We start from the raw sequence: 22,809 nt of genomic DNA, 5'->3' as shown, positions 1-22,809 counted from the left end.
TCAAGTCCAAGTCAAGTCCCAAGTAAATACAGAGAAGGGCAAGTCGAGTCCAAGTCCAAGTCACATCAAAGCCAAGTCGAGTCCAAGTCCCAATCTTTTCAAGTCCTGAACAAGTCATCAGGTACTCTTCACTTAATAATGCCATTATTAGACTATCGATCATAATTTTAGCACTTCCATCTAATCCACAGTATTTTTTTTACAAATACATATTAAAATATGTTCAATGTTTCTGTCTTGAAATCTTTTACGACATATGCATGCACATACCTGTGTAATATACACATGTGCATACCTGAGTAATCTGTACAAAACGGATAGCTACATGACAGTGGCGACTCATAAAGGAAGCCAAGGTCAACACTTTTATATTATTTAAAAGATAATGACAGTAATTTTGATTTTAAAGTATTAATTTCTTAAGAAATACTACACATTTGATGCTGTTTATCTCATTTGTAAATCATGCACTGTCAATTTAAGCCCATTGTGTGCCACTGTCCACACATTCTCATAATGATCTTTTTTTACCAGCTCCATTCAAATATAGCCTATGGCTAGTCCACAAACTCAAACATTGTTTGTGCCACATGTATAGCACAATATTAACAATGATAAACATGATATTAAGTTGGCACAAACAGATTTCATTCCTTTGGAAAGAGAAGCATGTAGCCTATGACATGATGCTTGCTTGACATTTTCTGTTTGCAATTAAAAGCGAATTATGAGCCTGGTAGCCAGTAGGCCTATAGCCACCTAGCTACAGTAGCTGAGTGGAATGCGTTTCAATCGGCATATCATGTGCTTCATGTAAATAAATTATTGAATACTTCAAGACTCACCAGTTCCATTACACAAAGGCAAAGACAACTCTTCATATTCTTGTCCACTTTCCAAATCACAGTGAGTGCAGCTAGTATGTCATAGTGACCTGGATCTCATAACAGTAGGCTAGTGAGAACCGGATAAATTCGCAATCTCCTCTAATCTCGTATTTGTTGCCTTCACGATTTCCTTTTATATGTGTCATATTTAAAAGAAGATATCAATCATCATCAACAATGACAAGCCAGCTGGAACCTACTCGTTTTCTCTCCCTCTCGTGTGTGCTTAGATGCGTTCTCAATTAAATGCAGTAGGCTAGCATAAGTTCAAGTTGGATCTTAATGGAGAGGACTCGAAAAGTATCATCTTTACGTAACATGCTGTTGGTGCATTTTGACATTAAACGTTCTCTAACAAGAGTGCAAATCAGTTTGCAGTAAAGCTACTGGTTATTGGCTAAATGTTGGTCCTTCCTCTGTCTCTTGGTGCCCTACACACAGTGCGTAACGTGTGTGGGGGGTAGCGGCAGCACTGAACTGTGCTCTGGCCGCTTGTCTCCGCAATTTGTATTTTTTTTTTTTTTAGTCACGGAGGAAAAGCGTCTCTGGGGTGACTGGTCCACGATCAGGAAATTTAGTTTTTGATTCGAGACATGTCAAGTCAAAGAGGCAAAGTCCGAGTCAAGTCTCGAGTGAATAGTATTCAAGTCCAAGTCGAGTCGCAAGTCATGCCGAATTTTGTCAAGTCAAGTCTGAAGGCATTAAAATCATGACTCGAGTCTGACTCGAGTCCAAGTCATGTGACACGAGTCCACATATCTGGTAAAGGGATTTTTATTTTTGTTAAAAAAAAAACAAAGATAATGAAATTATGCATAACATTTTGAAGGAGTGCCAGTTTAAAAGGCCATCAGATGTGTATTTATAATTGGGAATATAGTAATAGTATATAATCAGAGTACTCATATTGAAATATATTTTAGAAACAAATATTTTATTATAAAAACAGCCATGCAGGATTGAACTGGAATGCAGTGCCCACTATGGTTAATGCCCCTAACCCACCGCCACCACTGGACATAGAGCAAAAGAGAAAACCACCAAAGACACGCCAGGAGTTGCCACCAAAGACACGTAAAAGTCTACATTATGTTACAGGTTGACTTATTCTCAGTCTTAATGTTTATCTCAGTCTTAATGTCTATCAAATAGTATCAAACACCTTGTTCTGCTGTTGAATGATTGAATGCTTTTTTGCTGTAAAATGATTCACTTATGATCTAAGTTACAAACGATGTGCTTTATTTTACAGGGAAACAGAGTCACACCACTCGTCCAATTTCTGAAGAACATAGCTTGCCTGATGATGATGCCGTCGCAGGTCCTTCATCACCAGATAGACCTTTATTACCACCACCAATGCAATCAGACCTGACTGCCGCTACTAAAAAACATGCTATGTATATCAGGTCTCTGAAGTCGCAGATATGTAAGCTGAAGGCAAAAGTAAGGGACCTCACTCGCCAGAAGACCAGCAAGACGGGTGTGATGAGTGAACTGAAGAGACTGTTACCAGCCAAGTCCTATGCTTTTTTCAGCACTCAGCTACGGATGTGCCAGCGCAAGGCTAATGGTTTTCGTTGGACCGTTCAAGACAAAGCCTTTTTCTTGTCTCTCCTGCATGCCAGTCCTAAAGGCTTATCGGCTACTCTGCAAAGTCTTTTCGATGCCATCTGTCCGCACACTGCAGAAGGTTATTAAGTCTCTCAATTTCAGAACTGGCTTTAATCAAAGCATTCTGTCCACCATAAAAAAGGCAATGGAGACCATGACGCCCAGGGACAAGGTATGTGCCATCATCACAGATGAGATGTGCCTCCGACAGGCAGTCTATTACGATGAGCCTGCAGATATAATTAAAAGCTTTGAGGATCTGGGGAAAAGTCACCGTAGTCCATTTGTGGCCAACTAGGCCTCGGCGTTCATGGTAAGAGGCCTTTTCCGGAAGTGGAAGCAACTGTTAGGCTATTGCTTTACAAGTGGGCCCATAACACATTCCCGGCTTCAATCATTGCTCCTTGAGGGAATGTGTGAGCTGAGGAAGGCTGGAATGGAGTGCATAGTCTTTATCTGTGACCAGGGTGCTGGCAATTACGCAATGCGTTGTACAAAGTTCTTAACAGTTGAGTTTAATTAAATTCTATTTGTAATAAATGTGTGCACTTTACTTGCACAATGTTTGCTTTGTTTTGTGTAGGCCTAATGCCAGCAGAAAAGACATGGTGATCTACTCCATCACCAATTTTATTACTGTTAATTGATGACCTTTTGTTACTATTAAATATTCTCTCTTGACTAATGTGTTGTCCCTTTCATCTACTGACTTTTGATTTACTTTTTATTAAATTATTACATTTTTAAATTTGGAATGCCTCGAGTGGCGGCAACAATTGTGTTTAAATGTAGTAGCGTGCTTCAGTCATGCAAGCTCTGGCAAGGCGGCAGGCGACTGAGCATAAGAGCGACGTGTTGGAGACCCAGTGGCCGAATACACGCAACAGTTGTATACATAAGAAACACCCAGTAAATCCGAGCAAATAGTAAAATGTTATCTCCTGTCAGGCCTAGGCTAGGCTACTTTCAAGATGATTGTGGCTGAAGCAAGTCGGACTCTAGTGGGCTATATAAAGGCAGCATAAAGGCCTGCTTGAGTGGGCTATATAAAGGCAGCATATTCATTCATAGCCTATCTCGGAGGGTAGGCCTCTGACTCTTGGTGGACTTTAAAAAGCCTAGATTAAAAAAGTTAAACCAGATACATACCTTCCAATATCGCCTGTTTTCCGTTGTAGCCTATGTTGACAGCTGCTGGACTGGACGGTGGAAGAATAACGTTTTTTTTTTTTTAAACTCAATTAATTACTGTGTGTCACCTGACCCTGGAGTTCGTTAGGGCCATACCATTGGAGAAGGGACTGCTCATAAACTCCCCTTAATTGTTACAAATATAGTTGCGACTTCCGAATACTTTTTGTGAGTGCTACTTTGTTAATATTTGGGGAAACTGCGGCTGCGACCGTTCTACATGTAGGCTGCTGAAGTGCCGCGAGGGCGCAGCAAATGAACTTCAGAAACAATATCTTTATAAGCTCACGACATTCAGACTGGCACAAAAAGTTAACGGCCCACCGGGAATCCTCCCGAAGCTCCCAATAGCCACTCCAGGGCTGCATTCAAATCTAATTTAATTTACCACAAATGCAACTGCATGGTTAACTATACGCTACCACGAGTATTAAAGCTGGTTCCGAATTAGGCTAGTCATTGAATTAATTAGCTTGAATTGAATTAGCTTTATTTTGTTATTAGCTTTATTTTGTTATAAAAAGTCTAATTAATTAGAAACGGATCCATAAGCATTATTTTGTTGTGCATTATTCAACACGCCCTTTTAGTTTAGGCTATAGAAATATTAAAAACTAGTAAACTATTCAGCTCGCTTTAACCGCTTTTGAATTGGAACCTCTATGACAGTTGTGTTGCGTTCATTCCAAGATGGCGGAGCTGCAGCTGGGTTATGGGGGCGTTGGTTGCCATGGAGCGTTCTATTGAGTTTTGCCTCTTGTTACTTCTATACTCTTTGATATTAGTCATTGCTTGTGGCAGGAAGAAACTAAATGCTTGGTGTTCTCCAGCAGTACAAAGACAGAGAAGTAGGACCGCACTGTTGGGTCATTACTGTGGATGTGCGGACCGCACTGTTGGGTCATTACTGTGGATGTCTGTTGGGTCATTACTGTGGATGTGTAGACCTCACTGTTGGGTCATTACTGTGGATGTGTAGACCGCACTGTTGGGTCATTACTGTGGATGTGTGGACCGCACAGTTGGGTCATTACCGTGGATGTGTGGATTTGAGGTGACCCAGAGGAGAGATTAAAAGAAACATCTTTTACTCTTGCTCTAAACTGACATTTGATTTGTAATAACTAAACTCTCATCACAAGGTATAATCTTCCCTTTCTTCCGGCTGGTGTTTTCTGTCTGTCTTTTGTCTTTATTCCTTGAATTAAAGTAATTAGCTGGGTTGCCAGATATTGATTGTTTGGATAAAACAAAAGAGTGTGTGTGTACTTTATTTTGGCCCTGGCAGATCTAAGAGTTGAAACACGCACACTCCTCAAGGGAGATGAATGTTTTACTCTTTGATTCCCCTGGGGATCAATAAAGTATCTATCTACTCTTGCATCCTCCCCTGGGGATCAATAAAGTATCTATCTATCTACTCTTCATGTGTAGGCCACTAATGCGGCATCACGGGGACTATGCATAATGGGTCATGTCCAGGTGTGCTGGTTAGTAGGTGGAATTGGGATTATAATCCACATAGTGGTCACCGCACACTGTCCTGGTGTTCTGGTTTGTAGGTGGAGTTGGGATTATATTTCACAAAGCCTTTAATGGGCCACCCTAACTCTACTATTCTAAAAAGGATACACTCTCACACTGTCCAGCCACCACCCGCATAGCAACTTGATGCTGACGTCTGGCTTCCATCTGGCTCCCATCTGGCTGGGATCCGGGTCACCTCTGGTGCAGGATTCGATGTCTGTGCACATGTTACTTTCAGGATTGCCAGCCATTTATATTCTGGCTTAATATTTCTTTACAGATACCCCTATTTTTCTCCCCACTAACATCACATGGGGAGCCGGCGTTTGGTCCAAATCAGATTTTTCATGTCGTGTACATGTGTTTTTTTCCCCCCTCAGTGCTGGATCATCCTCAAAAATGTGGACCGAGCATTTAGGTTTGCACTTAAGTGCCACCAAAGAGAGAGCTTAGGCCGAGTGCATTAATGGATTAAAGTGTGTTTTTCTCTTTGACTTTGAGTCAATCAAAATTCATTCACTGCCTGCAATGACGTGGCACGGCGGTCGGGATTATCAGGCGCTCTTCTTCACTGGACGCATGGCATGTTTGTGTGTGTGTGTGTGTGTGCTCTTCTTCACTGGATGCATGGCATGTTTGTGTGTGTGTGTGTGTGTGTGTGTGTGTGCGCTCTTCTTCACTAGACGCATGGCATGTTTGTGTGTGTGTGTGTGTGTGTGTGTGTGTGTGCGCTCTTCTTCACTGGACGCATGGCATGTTTGTGTGTGTGTGTGTGTGTGTGTGTATGTGTGTGCGCTCTTCTTCACTGGACGCATGGCATGTTTGTGCGTCCGCCTCCACTGTCCACTCAGTGCCGTGGCATGGACCCTTATTTGTGTCTCTCTCGCCATCAGTCCAGCCCACAGCAGATTGTCCCAGTCGTTACGAGAATTAAGCTCTAATCTGGCGCTGTAGCAACAAGCCAACGAGTGCAGAACAAAGCCTGGCTGCGTTTGGCGTGCAGTGAAAGTTAGCTGTTAAGAGCCAGCCTGCCGCAGTCGTGTTTAGAAGCTCTCGTTATTGTAACGGTCCCTGCGGTGGTCTGTGACCTTGAATGAACTCAGATGACACGCAAACGGTTGTGGTATATACAACAACTATCCAACACATGTTGATTGAAGCCAGATCACTTGCAAATTATCTGGAAAGTGTGTAAAAAGTAGTTGAATAACAGTTTAGGTTACAGTTTCAAATATTTTTCGCCAGACAATGAACAGCATCTCCCATGAAATGAAAAGTATTGTGCTATTGGAATTCCTGGAAAACTAAAGTGTATGTTGCCTTTTGGTGATAAACCATCTCATGTCAAAGGTTAAGATGGGATGATCTGGTTACCACGTAATCTCAGTGCATTGGTCGCTCACTCTGGGCTTCACAGGAAACCACACGAGGAGTTATGGTACTTTTTCAACAAAGCCGCCGTGGACAGACAATGTTGCTTGTGTTATCGTATCAATAGTTCCGCTGTTTCACCTGTGTTTTGCATTTAGGTAATCAGATCAAGGTTAATCATACTGCCGGTACATTATACATTAAGTCAGTGCTTTATGCATTTCTTATGCAACAGGGGGGGTGGGGGTGTTCTGGAGGCGAAACCTGCTGCCTCGGGTCCTGGTCTGGAGCGAATCCTTGGGACGCAGGCCCAACCCAGCCCAGAATGAGCTGTAACCTCTCTGTCTTTTTAATGATGTCTACAACTAGGCTAGCATTTCCCCTGGGACTCTTCAGCTAGGGTAACGTTAGCAGCTAGTCTAGCATTTCCCCTGGGACTCTTCAGCTAGGCTAACGTTAGCAGCTAGTCTAGCATTTCCCCTGGGACTCTTCAGCTAGGCTACCGTTAGCAGCTAGTCTAGCATTTCTCCTGGGACTCCTCAGCTAGGCTAACGTTAGCAGCTAGGCTAGTGTTTTCCCATCGGACCTTTCAGCTAGGCTAACGTTAGCAGTTAGGCTAGCATTTTCCCCGGGGACTCTTCAGCTAGGCTAATGTTAGCAGCTAGGCTAGCATTTTCCCCGGGGACTCTTTCCTGCTTGGGTTTGAGGTGTGAGCACAGCAGCGGGTAAATGCTAGTTTGTGGTTGTGTCACAGGTGAAGAGTTGGCTGAGTCACATCTGTGTCTCTCTGTGCGCATGAGAGAGAGAGTGTGTGTGTGTGTAGGCTGTAGTGAAGTGTATATTTTAGTCCCCGAAGCCCAACAAGGTCTAGTTCACATTTAGTGGTCCACTTGCAGTCAGCCCTTCATGACTGCAGAGGACTACCGGCCACACCCACCCCACACACAAAAGGGGCCCTGAGGACTGTTTCTCAGTCATAGAAAAGTATGAGGAGTGAAGCAAATATTTAACATTGGTCACCCCCCCCCCCCCCCATCACACACACACACACACACACACACACACATACTTTATGGTAGGTGGCAAGTTTGAGCTGCCCAAGTGTTCGTTTACACCAAACAAGGCCAGGACAAAGGATTCCTTGGCATTCCTGGCAGAGGGCTGACGGGTGTGGGAAAGAGCAGTCAATGGCATTTTATTTGACTTTATTGCAAATACTACACATTCCCGAGTGTGTGTGTGTCTGGCTCTTTACTTGTGCTAGGTGCTGACCCTTAGATGCTTGTTTGTTTTTGTGAGTGTGTGTGTGTCTGTGTGTGTGTGAGAGAGAGTGTGTGTGTGAGAGAGAGAGAATATTATGTGTCTGTTTTTTAAGGTTAACTGCATTGTTTCCTTCTAATGAGTTGTCTTACATAAAACAGAGTTTTAGAAAGGCAGATCTAAAAGATGAAATTAAATTAGTAAATAGGCTATTAACATGTTCATTAAATTGTTTATAAGTGTTGTACAACTTTACTTTCAGCACACACAGGCCAAGCTAGACATCAAATACAACGTTTGTTGTGTGCTCTTCCTGTGGTGCGCGTGCTATAAAAGCCTGTCTCAGTGGAGGGTTGGAGCAGATTTAACCATCTGTGTTTCAGATTGATCTGCTGAAACCATGTGAAAACGTTCAAATGAATGAGATTGTTTGAATTGTAGCCGCTAGAGGGACACGAGCACTCCTTTCAAACTCCGTAAACACCATCCCAACACAGGGGCAGGAGAAATGCTGTTTCCGTCCGCTCTTACCTGTGACTTCCCACTTCAGCAAAGAAGAAGAAGAAGGAAAAAAAAGCGACTGCTGCTCCGATCGAAACATGGGCTGTCTGCAAGCGCCTGTGGAAGGCTCACTCAGAAACGGCTGTGAAAGGCTGCGAGCGTCCAGACTTGGCTCTCTCTCTCTCCCTCTCTCCAAGTGTCGTCTGCTCCAGGCAAATCAATGAGGATCCGCGATGCTGAGTGCGGCAACCCTCGTTCGCCTTGCAAGATAATTTTGTGCATTTCAACTTTTGAATATCATCAGCAAGTTAAGAGAAATACCTCCTAAATCATTTTGACAAATATGACTGATCGGTTCATTTTGACGCGCCTTTTGCATTTAATATGTGATCTTTTTCATACTGTTTTACGAGTGGGATAAGGGAGGGCGAAAGGTGCGTTTGGAGCTTGGCGGACAACGGGGCTCCTGCAAATAAATTCATTTTTGAAATTCCAGGGGGGAATGAGGGGGCACTATTCCTAACCCCCCACACTGATTGATTAGTTATTAGTCATCCCGTGGCTCAGAGACTCTTCCAAAGGGCAACGTGGAACACATACATGAATCAACTATCCGTTACCCTTCAATCTCAGCTGAAGACTCACTTTTGCTTAAAGAAGGGGTGAGAAGGGGGTCGTGGCTTAACATTATAAGAGGGAAAATAACAGCATCGCTTCATGGGTTTGTTTATCTCCAATCTCCGTCTTGACAAGCACTTGTAAAAATCCAAGGGAAGGACTTTTAAAGAAGAACACTGTGACAGCACGTATTGTATTTCATACATTTATCATTCCCCTCCCCCTTTCTGTTTTTTATTTATCACCTCTTCTCCCGAAAAAAAAATGAAAGTTTGGAGTTTTCTTCCCTGGCTCCCCTGCCTTGTCATCCTCATCTTGTGCTTTGGATCAGAGTGCGGGACAGTCTGGAGAAAGGGGAGATCCAAGAGGGAGTTGGTGCGGATGAGAGACGCCAGAGCGACCTTCCCGGGGGCTTGTGCCACACGGCTGCCCCGGGGCAAACGCTCCTTGCCCGGCTTGGATCGGCGGTTGCCTCGCCAGCGGCGTCGCTCCTCCCAGGCTGAGGAGAGCTCCTCAGGTCGGGGAAAGGCAGTTTATTTTACCGGGAGGGGAGACCAACTACGACTTAAGCCAGGAGTGGAGATACCGCGGGGAAATTTTACTTTCGAGATGTGGGTCAAACCCGAAGGAGGTCAGCGATCGCCCACAGTAATTGCAGGTAATACCATCGGAAACACTTTCCCTATTAACACTTGAATTGATTGAATGAGAGGACCTCGCGGCGGTGGGCTGGCGCGCCACTGACCATGTAATTGTAAAAGGGACGAGAGTGTATGCGTGCCTTTCTTTTCTTGCAATGTGGAAAGAAAGTTAAAAACGAAAACAAAAAAACAACTTTTGAGGTGACTATGATCTGTTAACAGTGAGCCTGTATTGAATAGTTGAGTTGGATGTTTCAGTAGGCTAGTTTATATCAGTGTAAGCTCTTCAAGTCTACCACAGTAGCTTAATGACGTAATGTTGCGAATAGTAGTCTACACACTCGTACTGGCTAGGTTGTAATTAAAAGTGCTTAATGTTTTGGGGTAGGTAAGCGACCAGTGGGACACACATCTTCCAAAAAAACAGACCTGTCACTAAAAAGGGGGTGAAATCAGGACATTTCACAAAACAGTTCGCTTAATGTTAGGCTAATAGCCCTTGGTATGTCAAGCATATCCATGTGTCGAATTGGTCTACGGCTTCTCCAAATGTTTAAAAGTAGAGTCATTGTAGAACACTAAGTTTGCCGAGTCAATTCCGATTAGTTTTTGCTTGGGTATAGATTCAAAACACAATGCGCCACAACACATCCATAGAGAATGATTACTAGCATGAATCTCCATTTCGTAAAGCAGGTTGCCTATGCGTAAAAACCTATGCTGTTCATTCATAGGCACAGTGCACGATACGCGCGGCTCAGCTTCTCTACGGTAAAATGCTATGAACTGGCTGGAGTTACAGTGCCAGAGTAGTTTTCCAGGGTTTTCCTCCAACCACGTACAGTTTTTTGCTCAATTTTTTGGCTGTGTTTACGTCGGAGTTATATGAGGCTGTCCCGCCTCCCGCTCGAGAGCACACAGTTGCTCATATCCTCTCTGAACTCCTCTTCGCCTGCAACTAAAACGGCAGAAATCCCTGAACATCTCCCCAAAATAAGCAGTAGTGTATTTTATTTTTTCCAGGCCACCGAGGCTACACATTACTCTAAAGTAGAGAAATAGATCAAAATGACCCGCAATTATTTTGGACCCGCACCAAGGACGGTGAGAAGGGAACATACAGAACAGTCACGGAATGAAATGAAGCAGCTTTTATTCCTATGATTTCATCCTATGGTCCGGTCTCAGCTTTTATTCTGATTTCATCCTGTGGTGAAAGTGACTCGAATCGACTATGATTCCCTACACTGCCAACAGAGAGCGTAGCAGTCACAAAACTAGGCTTGTTTGCGTGAAGATACAGTGTGTGTTACACACACCACATTCAGTGTGTGAAACACTAACAAGCGCAGCCTTCTGCTACTGGCGTTTGGAGTCGGGCTGTGCAATAGGAAACCAGCCAGGGGCGACTTTGTTTCAGATATTTGTCAGCAGTTTTGTGCGTGGGAATGACATCATCGGTATTGAACGATGTCTCCAGCGGCCAGCCAGCCCGACCAAAGTCATTAGCATAACGTAGGAAAGGAGCATAAACTGTCGTCATCGATCACACACAAGAGGGTATTCGGAGGGGTTCAAAGTTATTAATCCAATCGTGGGTATTTTCAGGCTCTCCGTTTTCCTTTTGAATTGTTACACAATAGCGAGGATCTAATTCGCTGAAGTGCTTGCCTCTGTTTCACTATTAAACCAACCACCCTCTAAGACTTGCATTCTTGATATCTCACGGGACAGCGGAGGAAAGTGCTGTCGAGCAAATATTATAGTGCCTAATCTGTTAAATCCAACTCCTGAGTCCGAGGATGGAGACATAAGGCTGTCCCATCCTGTTGTTTTGACAGAGAGCAGTGCTGTTTTCTCCAGCTGCTCACATGCTTGTTATTGTTTTGATGGCTGTTATCGTGGTCTGTGCTGTTGTTTTCTTTGAGGGTATCATCTTTCTAGTTCATAATGAACAGGAGACACGGGTGCCAGCCATGGGACCATTTAGCCCTCTGTTTACAAGTCACTGGCTGAAATCGCTCAAAAGGAACAAAGTGGTTGCCTGAGGAATCAGGATATCTTCATGTTTGACAAACACACATGCTTGTACTCAGTCTTGGTAAATTTCGTTTCCCCTTTCAGTCTAAACAGCATTTTTCAATGCCAAAGGCAGGGCCTGATGCAATGTATTGGTTAAACGAGGATTAGTCAGACCAATAACACATTGACCACTGATTTATCACAACGTCAAAGAAACAGTCATCTTTGCCAGCCTAGTCAAATTGTATTCCCGTCGAAGGTAAACAGAGGGGGATGCTTGGCATGGGAACTCCTCATTAAAGGTTTTCACTCTTTGAGTTAGTGACAGTTATTGGGATGCTTCAATTGCAGGCTGTAATATTTCACTCAAGTGTCCCCAGAGTAGATGGATCTTTTGCAGATGAAGGTTCAGGATCGTTTACCTCAAGTGTCTTTGTGAGTGCAGCACACCTTGTTGAACTAATAATAATTATCTTGATGGGCTAATAGCAGTTGAATTAATAATAATTATCTTGATGGGCTAATAGCAGTTGAATTAATAATAATTATCTTGATGGGCTAATAGCAGTTGCCAATGGCCGCTGCCACTCCGGCGTATAGGTCTGGTCTGGTACATGTGTCCCTGATGTCTGTAACTATGACTTGAGCCAGCCCTGATCCCTCTGGAATCTACGGGTTAAGAGCCACTCAAAACATGCTTCACTAGATTAGCTCCAGACTCTGCTGCCAAATGGCAGATGATCACACTGCTGCCTTGCTCCAGATTGTCTTCTTGCATAACATACTCCAGAACTATATGTGTCTCATCTAGAGGAGATGAACGAGACTGGCGTAGATGTTGTGCTCATGGGGCCTGATGTAACACAGACACGGGGAGACATCTGTCGTCTATGAGGAGCCATCTCTGTGTTATGGGGACGTGTCTCTGTTGGGAGACCAATGAGACTACTGGAAAGCAGACCATTACCAACATGTGAGGATGCTGATGTCATATCCCCATTGACTGTATAGGTAACACACACAAGACCAATAAGATCTCAAGCCAAATGATATATATAGAGAGAGAGAGAAAGAGAAAGAGAAAGAGAGAGTCTAAATCCAGTCTGTCCCGTCGAAGACCTTGCATGCTCGACATGACCTATAAAACTCTCTTTTGGCCCCACAGAGGTCATCACATGTGAAACGGCCTTTTTAAGAGCAAACAACAGCAGCTGAAGCTGCCCGGGTCCCGGGGACAGAGATCTCTTTTCCCATGGCAGATGTGGCGATAAGCAACGGACACGCAAGCAGATCTCACCGATTAGACACCAGCGGGCGCTGCATCAGCACGTCGCCCATGCAGGCCCCAGGCTCGGGGTCATCCAGCGCGTCCGTCACCCATGCAGGCCCTAGGCATCCAGCGTCTCGCCCATGCAGGCCCTAGGCTTGGGGTCATCCAGTATTCTTGCATAAGAGTGCATCTTTTAGATTTGTCTCATCATGGTGAGGGTGCAGGAGTCATGCTATTTCTTAATTAATCTCCTACACTTGTGTGACTTTTTGAACACTTGTATATGTTGGATTTTTTTCTTTTCTTTAACCAAATCCAAAGTTTAAGCACTCGACTGGTGCTTAAAATAGACTAGTGTCACAAGGAACCACATTGTAGTCATGAAAGAGTATAGTCGTGAACAGTCGTGAACATTTATAAGAAACAGTTTCGATACAACAATTATAGGTCAAAGTATAGATGGAAGAAAAAAACATTGCTACAATGTTTTGTATTGTCTAGTGTAAGTCTATTAAAAAAAGGCCAGGCCTTACTCCTCTGAGTTGTTTGCATTGGTTTAGTTCACTGGAGGGCTTGGGAACAGTGCTGGAATCTGTGGAAAATTCCACTGTTCCAGGTGATACTTCAAGTGCAAATTGTGCTGTGCTAGTCTCCTTGCGCGCGCGCTCTGCCCAGCTGAGTTCTCATCTGGTGCTGGGGTAGAGTAAACGTGAACCTGAAGGCTTGACTCGCTTGTTCCAGTTCTGCTTTCCGTCAGAGTGCTTTGGAGTGCCTTTTTTTCTTCCTCCTTGACAGATGACAAATGGGAGAGTTGCAAGTTGACGTTGCCTTTGAACCAGGGAGAAGTCACTCAAGAGTCATGGCTGTTGTGGACGTATCTGTGGCCCACTCTCTCTGCCCAGTTGGCAAAAACATTTGCAGATATTGGACCGTCGGAGGCTTTTGGTTGGCTATCATTGGTGGCGTGACAGTTCTCATTTGCTGTCAGACCACCATCCTCTTTCGTTTAACTTGCAATGAATTGTTAAGAAAATAACATAAACTGTAATTAAAATGAATGAAGAGGTATAAATAAATGAGTATTTTGACCCCAAATGGCCAATCGGTGAGGCGTTTGTAATCTGCCAGTACATCGCTGGCAAATCGATGAGCAAAACGCCAGTGAACTGCCAGATATCTCCGCAGTAAGTCAACAGTGGTCTGCAGCCTCTTGCTGTTTGGGCTCAGGCCTGCTGTCTGCTAGCATCTCTGCACTGCACATTGCTACGTTGTAGCTAACACCTCTGCACTGCACATTGCTACGTTGTAGCTAGCATCTCTGCACTGCGCATTACGTTGTAGCTAGCACCTCTGACTGCACATTGCTACGTTGTAGCTAACACCTCTGCACTGCACATTGCTACGTTGTAGCTAGCACCTCTGACTGCACATTGCTACGTTGTAGCTAGCATCTCTGCACTGCACATTGCTATGTTGTAGCTAGCACCTCAGACTGCACATTGCTACGTTGTAGCTAGCACCTCAGACTGCACATTGCTACGTTGTAGCTAGCATATCTGCACTGCACATTGCTACGTTGTAGCTAGCATCTCTGACTGCACATTGCTACGTTGTAGCTGTGGAAGTGGGTGGCAGTGCTACAGCGACACCCAGTGACGTGCTAAAACTACTTTAACTTAACTTTGCACATCAAAATACCCGCGTGTGTGTGTGTGTGTGTGTGTTTGTGTGCTTGTCCAACTGAGGCAGTATAGGCTAGGCCTGGAAAAATGTAATGTGTTAAATTGAGCATGGCAGAATTATGACAGCTGTTTACATAGTGAGCCCCGTAGGCCTTTAAGCACACCTTTCAGCTGGCTGATCGACAGCAGGCTTTTCCTCCAGGTGCGTGGAAGCCTGTAATGCGCCCCAGCCAAGGCCATCAGAGTGCCCCACTAACACTGCACCCTGCCCAGGCTCTGGTGTCTGACCTGGGGAGAACTGCCTTCAAGCCATTTAGTAACACATTAGAAAGAAAACAGAGAAAAATCTCACAGCCGTGTGTGTCATAAACTAAATAGTGTGTAATGGTGTCAAGAGCCAAAAGTGTGTGTGTGTGTGTGGGTGTGTGTTTATTTTAACAATCCAGCCAAAGGCTTATGCAGGTATTGACTGTACCATCCACTCACAGCAGGCAAGTTAAGGATTGAAGGAATCTTCTGCTATGCAGTTTCCTTTAAAGGTTTTGGCATTAGAGCTAAGAGGGAAGAAGAGAGGAGGAAAGGAGGGGAGAGAGGAAAGAGGAGAGTAGGAGAGGAGAGAAGAGAAGAAGAGAGGAGGAGATGAGAGGAGAGAGGAAAGAGGAGAAGATGAGAGGAGGAGAGAGGAAAAAGGAGAAGATGAGAGGAGGAGAGAGAAGATGAGAGGAGAGAGTAGGAAAGTGGAGTGGGAGGAAGGGAAGAAGAGGGGGAGGAGAGGAGAGAAGAGGGGATGAGAGGAGAGGAGAGGAGAAGAGAGGGAGTCAGGACTTGTTAATGTTGGAGGTTGTAATGTGTTTTTTCTGGTTTGGAGGTTTATAATGTGTTCCTCTGGAAGTGGCTTAGTGGGATAATGATGCCCTGGTGACTGGCTACTCCGTCATGTTTGTACATGCGTGCTACGCGTACTCCAAGGCAATAGACTGGCTTTCTCAAGCTTCCTCTGACTCCTGCTCACATGCATAGACACAAACATGAGCACCTCAAATGCTCTTTTTTTACATCAATGCACCTGGAGCTGAATGCTAGCGTATTTGAGAATATGTACTCTCTCACACACACACACACACACACACACACACATGCACACACTCCTGTGTGTGGAGGACTTAAGAAAACTCCCCCCTCAAGGATAAACCAATTACCTGAGCTGTGTGCTTTACGAGTGAAACAGGAGCGGGCTGTTTTGGTGCCTGTAGCATATTACAGCTTCTGAGGGAAAATGCTGTACTTGCTTCATCACCCTCCATTTTGCAGCAAATGTTCAAGTGGACCAAACAAATGTGGTAGTCCACAGCTCTCTGTGTCAACAGGATAAGTTAATGACTCCCACACACACACACACACACACACACACACACACACACACACTATAAGTTAATGACTCCCACACACACACACACACACACACACACACACACACACACACACTATAACTTAATGACTCCCGTGCATTTGGAGAACCACAGAGCCATTTCTCACAATTACGCCTTTTTTTAACATTCTTTGCTCTGCTTGTTTTCCCCTCAACACTTGTAAACATGGGCAATGACCATTTAAACGGAGGATGTTTGGGTGCCAGTGATAAGCTGGACTGGAGTTAAAGTAGGAGGAAGACGATCTGTGGTTTTTGGTCAGAGATTTCCCCTCCACAGAAGCATTTAAGAGACTGGTGGTTGTGGAGACTGCGGAGGAGATGCTCTGATCTGTTGCACTGTCTGGGGAGTCTCCAGACTCAAGCCTGGAAAGGCTCACTGTGTTCTGTGCTTCAGGGCTGTTGCAATATCGTAACAGCTCACTGTGTTCTGTACTGCGGGCTGTTGCAATATTGTAATTACAACTTTTTTTACGGAAACTTTTACCGGTCTGGTCTTGTAGAGCTGCTTTATTCTGTGGGCCGGTTTACCACACATGGACTAAGTGCTTTTAGTCCAGGACTATGCTTACTCCATATACAGCAATCCGGCCCTATTACCTCATGATACAACATTTAATCACATATTTTTGGTCTGTTTTTAATGTTTGTTAGTTTGATTTGTGTATTTTGTGTATCTTGTAACAACATTAACTTTGATGTTTCTTGTCTGTTTTTTTTCTCTCTACAGGACTGTTTGATAAATGTTTCTATGCGTCCAGCGATCGCGGTTGGCTCCTGGGCATCAAGGCGGTCAGTGAACAGGGCAACCGTGACCCACGCTTTTTCTTCTCCCTGAAGACCGACCGCGCCCACAAGGTCACCTCCATCCATGGCAACGGCCGCTACATGCCCAACCACTGGGCGCACGTGGCGGTCACCTACGACGGCCTCTACATGAAGCTGCTGGTCAACGGCGCCCAGGTGGCGGTCAGTCGGGAGCAGTCCGGCGACGTCTTCAGCCCCCTCACCAAGAAGTGCAAGGTCCTGATGGTGGGGGGGAACGCGCTGAACCACAACTACCGGGGCGCAGTGGAGCAGGTCAGCCTGTGGCGCTACGCGCGCTCGCAACAGGACATCAACAGAGACATGCATGCCCGACCGGACGTGGCCGAGGACCTGGCGCACCTGGTCATCCGGGAGAATTTCGAGCATGTCAGGCGGAAGTGGCTGTCGGTGAAGGATGGCAGTCTCCCACAGCCTGACGAGGGTCCCCGGGCTGGGATAGGGGGCACAGGCGGGGGCTCGCTGGACACTACGCTTGAGCCAACAAATTGTGGCCAGATGGTGTGTGACAACGTAGAGGTGGCGACCAACTACAACCGCTTCTGGACTTTCCGGCGCCCGAAGGTGGTGCGCTACCGCGTGGTCAACATCTACGACGACAATCGCCGCAAACCCACCGTCACCGACCAGCAGATTCACCTGCAGCACCAGCACCTGAACGAGGCGTTCAGCCTGTACAACATCACCTGGGAGCTGAGCGTGCTGAACGTTACCAACTCCTCACTACGGCACCGCCTCGTGCTGGCCAACTGCGACATCAGCAAGGTTGGCGACGAGGAGTGCGACTTGGAGTGCAACCACACACTGACCGGCTTTGACGCCGGCGACTGCCGGCCCCAGAGGAGCGACTGTCCGCAGCAGAAGCTGGGCGATGGGAAGTGCGACGCGGAGTGCAATCGGGACAGCTCAACAGGCCTGCTGCAGTACTTCTACGATGGTGGAGACTGCTGCAACCCCAACGTCACCGACGTCACCAAAACCTGCTTCAACCCAGCCTCACCGCACAGGTACACACACACACACACACACACACACACACTCTCTGTACTGCAGCCTCACCGCACAGGTACATGCCCACACACACACACACACTCTCTGTACTGCAGCCTCACCGCACAGGTACATGCCCACACACACACACACACACACACACTCTCTGTACTGCAGCCTCACCGCACAGGTAAATGCCCACACACACACACACTCTCTGTACTGCAGCCTCACCGCACAGGTACATGCCCACACACACACACACTCTCTGTACTGCAGCCTCACCGCACAGGTAAATGCCCACACACACACACACTCTCTGTACTGCAGCCTCACCGCACAGGTAAATGCCCACACACACACACACTCTCTGTACTGCAGCCTCACCGCACAGGTAAATGCCCACACACACACACACTCTCTGTACTGCAGTAAGATGTCCAGACTTCTCCGGGTTTCTGTTTGACTGCAGTACTTTAAAATACAGATTATGTCCTGCAATAACATACTTTAAAACACACAGATTATGTCCTGCAATAACATACTTTAAAACACACAGATTATGTCCTGCAATAACATGCTTTAAAACACAGATTATGTCCTGCAATAACATGCAGGAGTGCAGTGCTGAGTGGGCCCTGATATGGCCCTGAAGTGGCCCTGATATGGCCCTGATCTTTTTCCCAGGAGTGCAGTGCTGAGGTGGCCCTGATATGGCCCTGAAGTGGCCCTGATATGGCCCTGATCTTTTGCCCAGGAGTGCAGTGCTGAGTGGGTCCATGTGGCTCTCCAGCATTCTGTCCTGAGGCGTTGGGAGTGCTGGACTCACTTCTTTCACCCCTTAATTCCTAACAGCCCTCCATGTGAAATCTTTTAAAGCTTATTGTGGCAGCATAATGTGCCTTTTCGGGTTTGGATGGACGCTGCTAACTTTCCTCGTCCTCTTGTTTTGCTCCCTTTTGGTGTTGAGGACAAATGGAGTGGAGAGTCCAGCAGGCCTGTAGCAAGCCAAGTGTTCCCCAGATAGTCTAAAAAGGTAAATACAGCTCACGGCAGCGTCGTCTCATTTAGGCTCCAGGTTCACGCCAGCGTCGTCTCATCCCAATCCATGAATTAGTGAAACACACTCAGCACACAGTAAACACACAGTGAGGTGAAGCACCCACTAATCCCGGCGCAGTGAGCTGCCTGCAACAACAGCGGTGCTCGGGGAGCAGTGAGGGGTTAGGTGCCTTGCTCAAGGGCACTTCAGCTGTGCCTACTGGTCGGGGTTTGAACCGGCAACCCTCCGGTTACAAGTCTGAAGCGCTAACCAGTAGGCCACGGCTGCCCCCTAACCGCAGCGTTGTCTCATTTAGGCTCAAGGCTGACGGACCCCGTTGTCTCATTTAGGCTCCAGGCTCACCGACCCCGTCGTCTCATTTAGCGCTCCAGGGTTTTTGCGCTGTGGGTTCAGCTCTCCAGGAAACCTAGAAATGCGTTTGTGGGGCGGCGTATTCCACTGAGGGCGAAGCCTGACTCTGGTGTGACGTGCTGGAGCGCTTATTGCTCAGGGTTTTTTTTATGCTATGCTACGCTGCTGTTGCTACGCTGCTGTTTTAAAGCTAAAGGAAATTGGACTTTTTTTAAAAGCAGAACTACCTGAGGCTGGAAGGGAAGGGGAACATATCCTCTAGATGTTTACAGTTCCCCAGCTCATTTCATTTCATGCCATCCTCCGGAGCGATGGTTGCCCGTGAATACATACGTGTTTCTGTGATCGATTGCAGTCCTTATTTGGCGCGAACCTGCAGTCATTTTTGAGTGATTGCATTTTGATTGCTCGTTAGGTAAATATTTTTCTGCAATCAATGGACATTTGTTTTAGCCTGTACTCACGGAGCTTTTTGAGAGATCTGCATCACTCTCCCATATCGTATAGCTGCAGCCTTGGGATCGGGTGCCAGAGCGTCGTATAGCTGCAGCCTTGGGATCGGGTGCCAGAGCTTCGTATAGCTGCAGCCTTGGGCCCGGGTGCTAGGGGTGGGTGATATATCGTCTGCGATAATATCGTGATTGTTGTTTTGTTATAAGATGCGCAAATTGACATTATCGAGTATTTAAATTACTTATGGGGAAAACCACTCGAAATCACGCATTGAAACCCCATACATTCACTAAATCCAGGAGGTGTATGCGAGAGAAGCCACTAGCTGCAGCAGAGCAAGTGTCACATGATCGCTAGTGGGTCCACGTTGGCACACGCACTCCTAATGTTTAATTTGTGCAGCGAGACTGAGACGTACTTGGGATTTTGTGGGGCTACTTCTGTTCAAGTAGCATTGATGAGAGTCACATTTTTTCCTACATGGTTTTATTATATGGAGAGAAAATTAGCCTTTGAGTATTGTAATAGTCAGTTGTAAACAAAGAACTCTTCTCATGTAACCGTTTTTGTAAATGGACTGAACTTTGCTCTAAATATCTATGTGTATCGATTATGCTAACCGTTAGCATCTCTATTTCTCATATACATTAGCCATAAGCTAACACATTCGTTTCTATTCTGTAACTTGGAATGCTAGCCTACATAATTGCTCTTAAACAAAACATCGAAGGAAATAACTGAGATGTACTCTGTTGGTCTGCTTAGTTTTGCAGTGAATCCTAAGTAAAGGTTTTTGAAAGGAACTTCAGCTTCAAACTTTCTCTTGTATTCCTTGAACATCCCATAAAGATGTTCCTGTGTAGAACGTCATCAGTCATCCCATAAAGATGTTCCTGTGTAGAATGTTATCAGTCATCCCAGTGAGAGATGTTCCTGTGTAGAACGTCATCAGTCATCCCATAAAGATGTTCCTGTGTAGAATGTCATCAGTCATCCCAGTAAGAGATGTTCCTGTGTAGAACGTCATCAGTCATCCCATAAAAATGTTCCTGTGTAGAACGTAATCAGTCATCCCAGTGAGAGATTTTCTTGTGTAGAACGTCATCAGTCATCCCATACAGATGTTCCTGTGTAGAACGTCATCAGTCATCCCATAAAGATGTTCCTGTGTAGAACATCATCCCAGTGAGATGTTCCTGTGTAGAACGTCATCAGTCATCCCAGTGAGATGTTCCTGTGTAGAACGTCATCAGTCATCCCAGTGAGACTATGTGCACAGGCCAGAGAACACTGTCTTCCTCTTCAGCTGGCCTTTTTGGGTTTGGAGTTGCTCTGGCGTATTGCGCCGGGTGGTGTGGTGTGGTGTGGGGTGGTGTGGGGTGGTGTGGGGTGGGGTGGTGTGGGCATCTGAGGGAGGATGGAGGAGGACTATCACTGCTACGCTCTGGTTGCTGATCTCAATTAGAGATGTTGGAAGGCACAGCGGCTCTGAGGCTCTGAGTCTCCAGTGGCATTCCTGGAGTGGTGTGTGTGTGTGTGTGTGTGTGTGTGTGTGTGTGTGTGTGTGTGTGTGTGTGTGTGTGTGAGTGTGTGTGTGTGTGTGTGTGTGTGTGTGTGTGTGTGTGAGTCTCCAGTGGCATTCTTGGAGTGGTTAGAATGGCTGTTTAATAGCTCCGTGTGCGGCCGAGCCACTGACATCACCAGCGAGAACAAAAAGAAAATCCAGGTGCTCGTTGGTTTGCGCTGTCTGTTAGTCCACTCCAATCACCAGTCGGCCGTTCATCACCCGAGTGATGATATCCGAGACAGGCTCACCCAAGCCAAATATTGGCAAGCTCTCGTGCTCCGCTCTGTACAATGTTCTTCAAAAGGGGGATTGTTTGGGACTGTCGTTAAAAGCTCTGAAAGATGGTGGAGAAGCTCCCCAAGCGCTTGCTTATTTTTGTTTGATTATTATGGTATGTCTAGAAAGTCTTGCTGTGGGCCGCACTACAAACATTATTCGACATTCCTCCGTAATTGTGGAATTCTGGATGAACAACTGGCTACATGCGCCGGGGAACAATGGATGTGAACACACACACACACACACACACACACACACACACACTGCTGCTGTGCCCCAGAGCCTGTTACCACTTAGCTTGTTTAGAAATCTGGCTCGCAGGAGTCCAGGGTGGGAGCCGCTTGCCTCTGTCTGAAACCTAGAGGAGCCTCAGTGTGCCAAGAGAGAACAGGCAGAAGGCCACACACACGCACACACACACGGACACACACACACACAAACACATACACGGACACACACACACACAGACACACACACACACAGACACATACACGGACACACACACACGGACACACGCACACGCGAACACACATGCACGGACACGCACACACACACAAAAACGCACACACACACACGAACACACACGCACAGACACACGGACACACACACACACACACACACACACACACATGGACACACACATGGACACACACACACACACACACACACACACACCTCTCTAGAGTGTGTATCACAATCGGTTGACCTAATCATCGGATTGGATGTCGTGCACCATGGACACACGTGATTTCTAAATTACAGCCTCAAGTGGACTCCAGCGAGGCTCTGGGAGGATGCAGGACATTAGGGGTGTCCATCTCTCATGTCAAAGACCATACCATTCTAGATACATGGGCACGATTCGATACAAGAAAAGATACATGTTCATAAAAAACGATTCAGTTTGATGCGATGCGATTCGGTGCAGTTCAAGAATGAAAAGCATTCTGAAAGATTTTTTATCATTTGCTCAAGGTGCACATTCATTTTATATTATCAGTTATCATGGTCATGGTTGTCAATTAGGCAAAAAAATGTGTGAATATGATTATCTAAACTGAGGTTTGTTTCATATACTGTATTGAAATGAAAAAAGAATAGTCTACATTTCAGTCAAACACAGCAGCCAAATACAACATTTTTTTTATAGACTTTATAGATTTTATAGAGATATATCTGATTGTTTTCATGGAGCTGTAGCCTTGTTGAGGTAAGACAATACCGAAATAAAATAAAACAGTGCTTAAGACACTCTTGGCCTTTTCTCA

At 45.7% G+C, this 22,809-nt stretch overlaps 1 protein-coding gene and 1 long non-coding RNA gene across 2 annotated transcripts in view; both read left to right on the top strand.

Moving 5' to 3' along the window:
* The first annotated feature begins 1,720 nt into the window (after positions 1-1,720).
* Positions 1,721-2,222, top strand: LOC121680474. The gene is made up of 3 exons (XR_006021718.1): positions 1,721-1,745; positions 1,837-1,961; positions 2,140-2,222. It is a non-coding gene; the product is annotated as an uncharacterized LOC121680474 (long non-coding RNA).
* Positions 2,223-8,555: 6,333 nt separating this feature from the next.
* Positions 8,556-22,809, top strand: part of pappaa (pregnancy-associated plasma protein A, pappalysin 1a) — a 186,877-nt gene continuing 172,623 nt past the window's right edge. Inside the window, exons 1-2 of the mRNA XM_042058580.1 lie at positions 8,556-9,627; positions 16,744-17,845. Coding sequence (XP_041914514.1) covers positions 9,234-9,627; positions 16,744-17,845 — 1,496 coding nt within the window. The 5' untranslated portion in view covers positions 8,556-9,233. The remainder of the gene's footprint in view (positions 9,628-16,743; positions 17,846-22,809) is intronic.

This window comes from Alosa sapidissima, chromosome 13, assembly GCF_018492685.1.
Source record: "Alosa sapidissima isolate fAloSap1 chromosome 13, fAloSap1.pri, whole genome shotgun sequence".
In the NCBI taxonomy this organism is placed as follows: domain Eukaryota; kingdom Metazoa; phylum Chordata; class Actinopteri; order Clupeiformes; family Clupeidae; genus Alosa; species Alosa sapidissima.
This window is presented reverse-complemented; position numbering and strand designations above follow the sequence as displayed.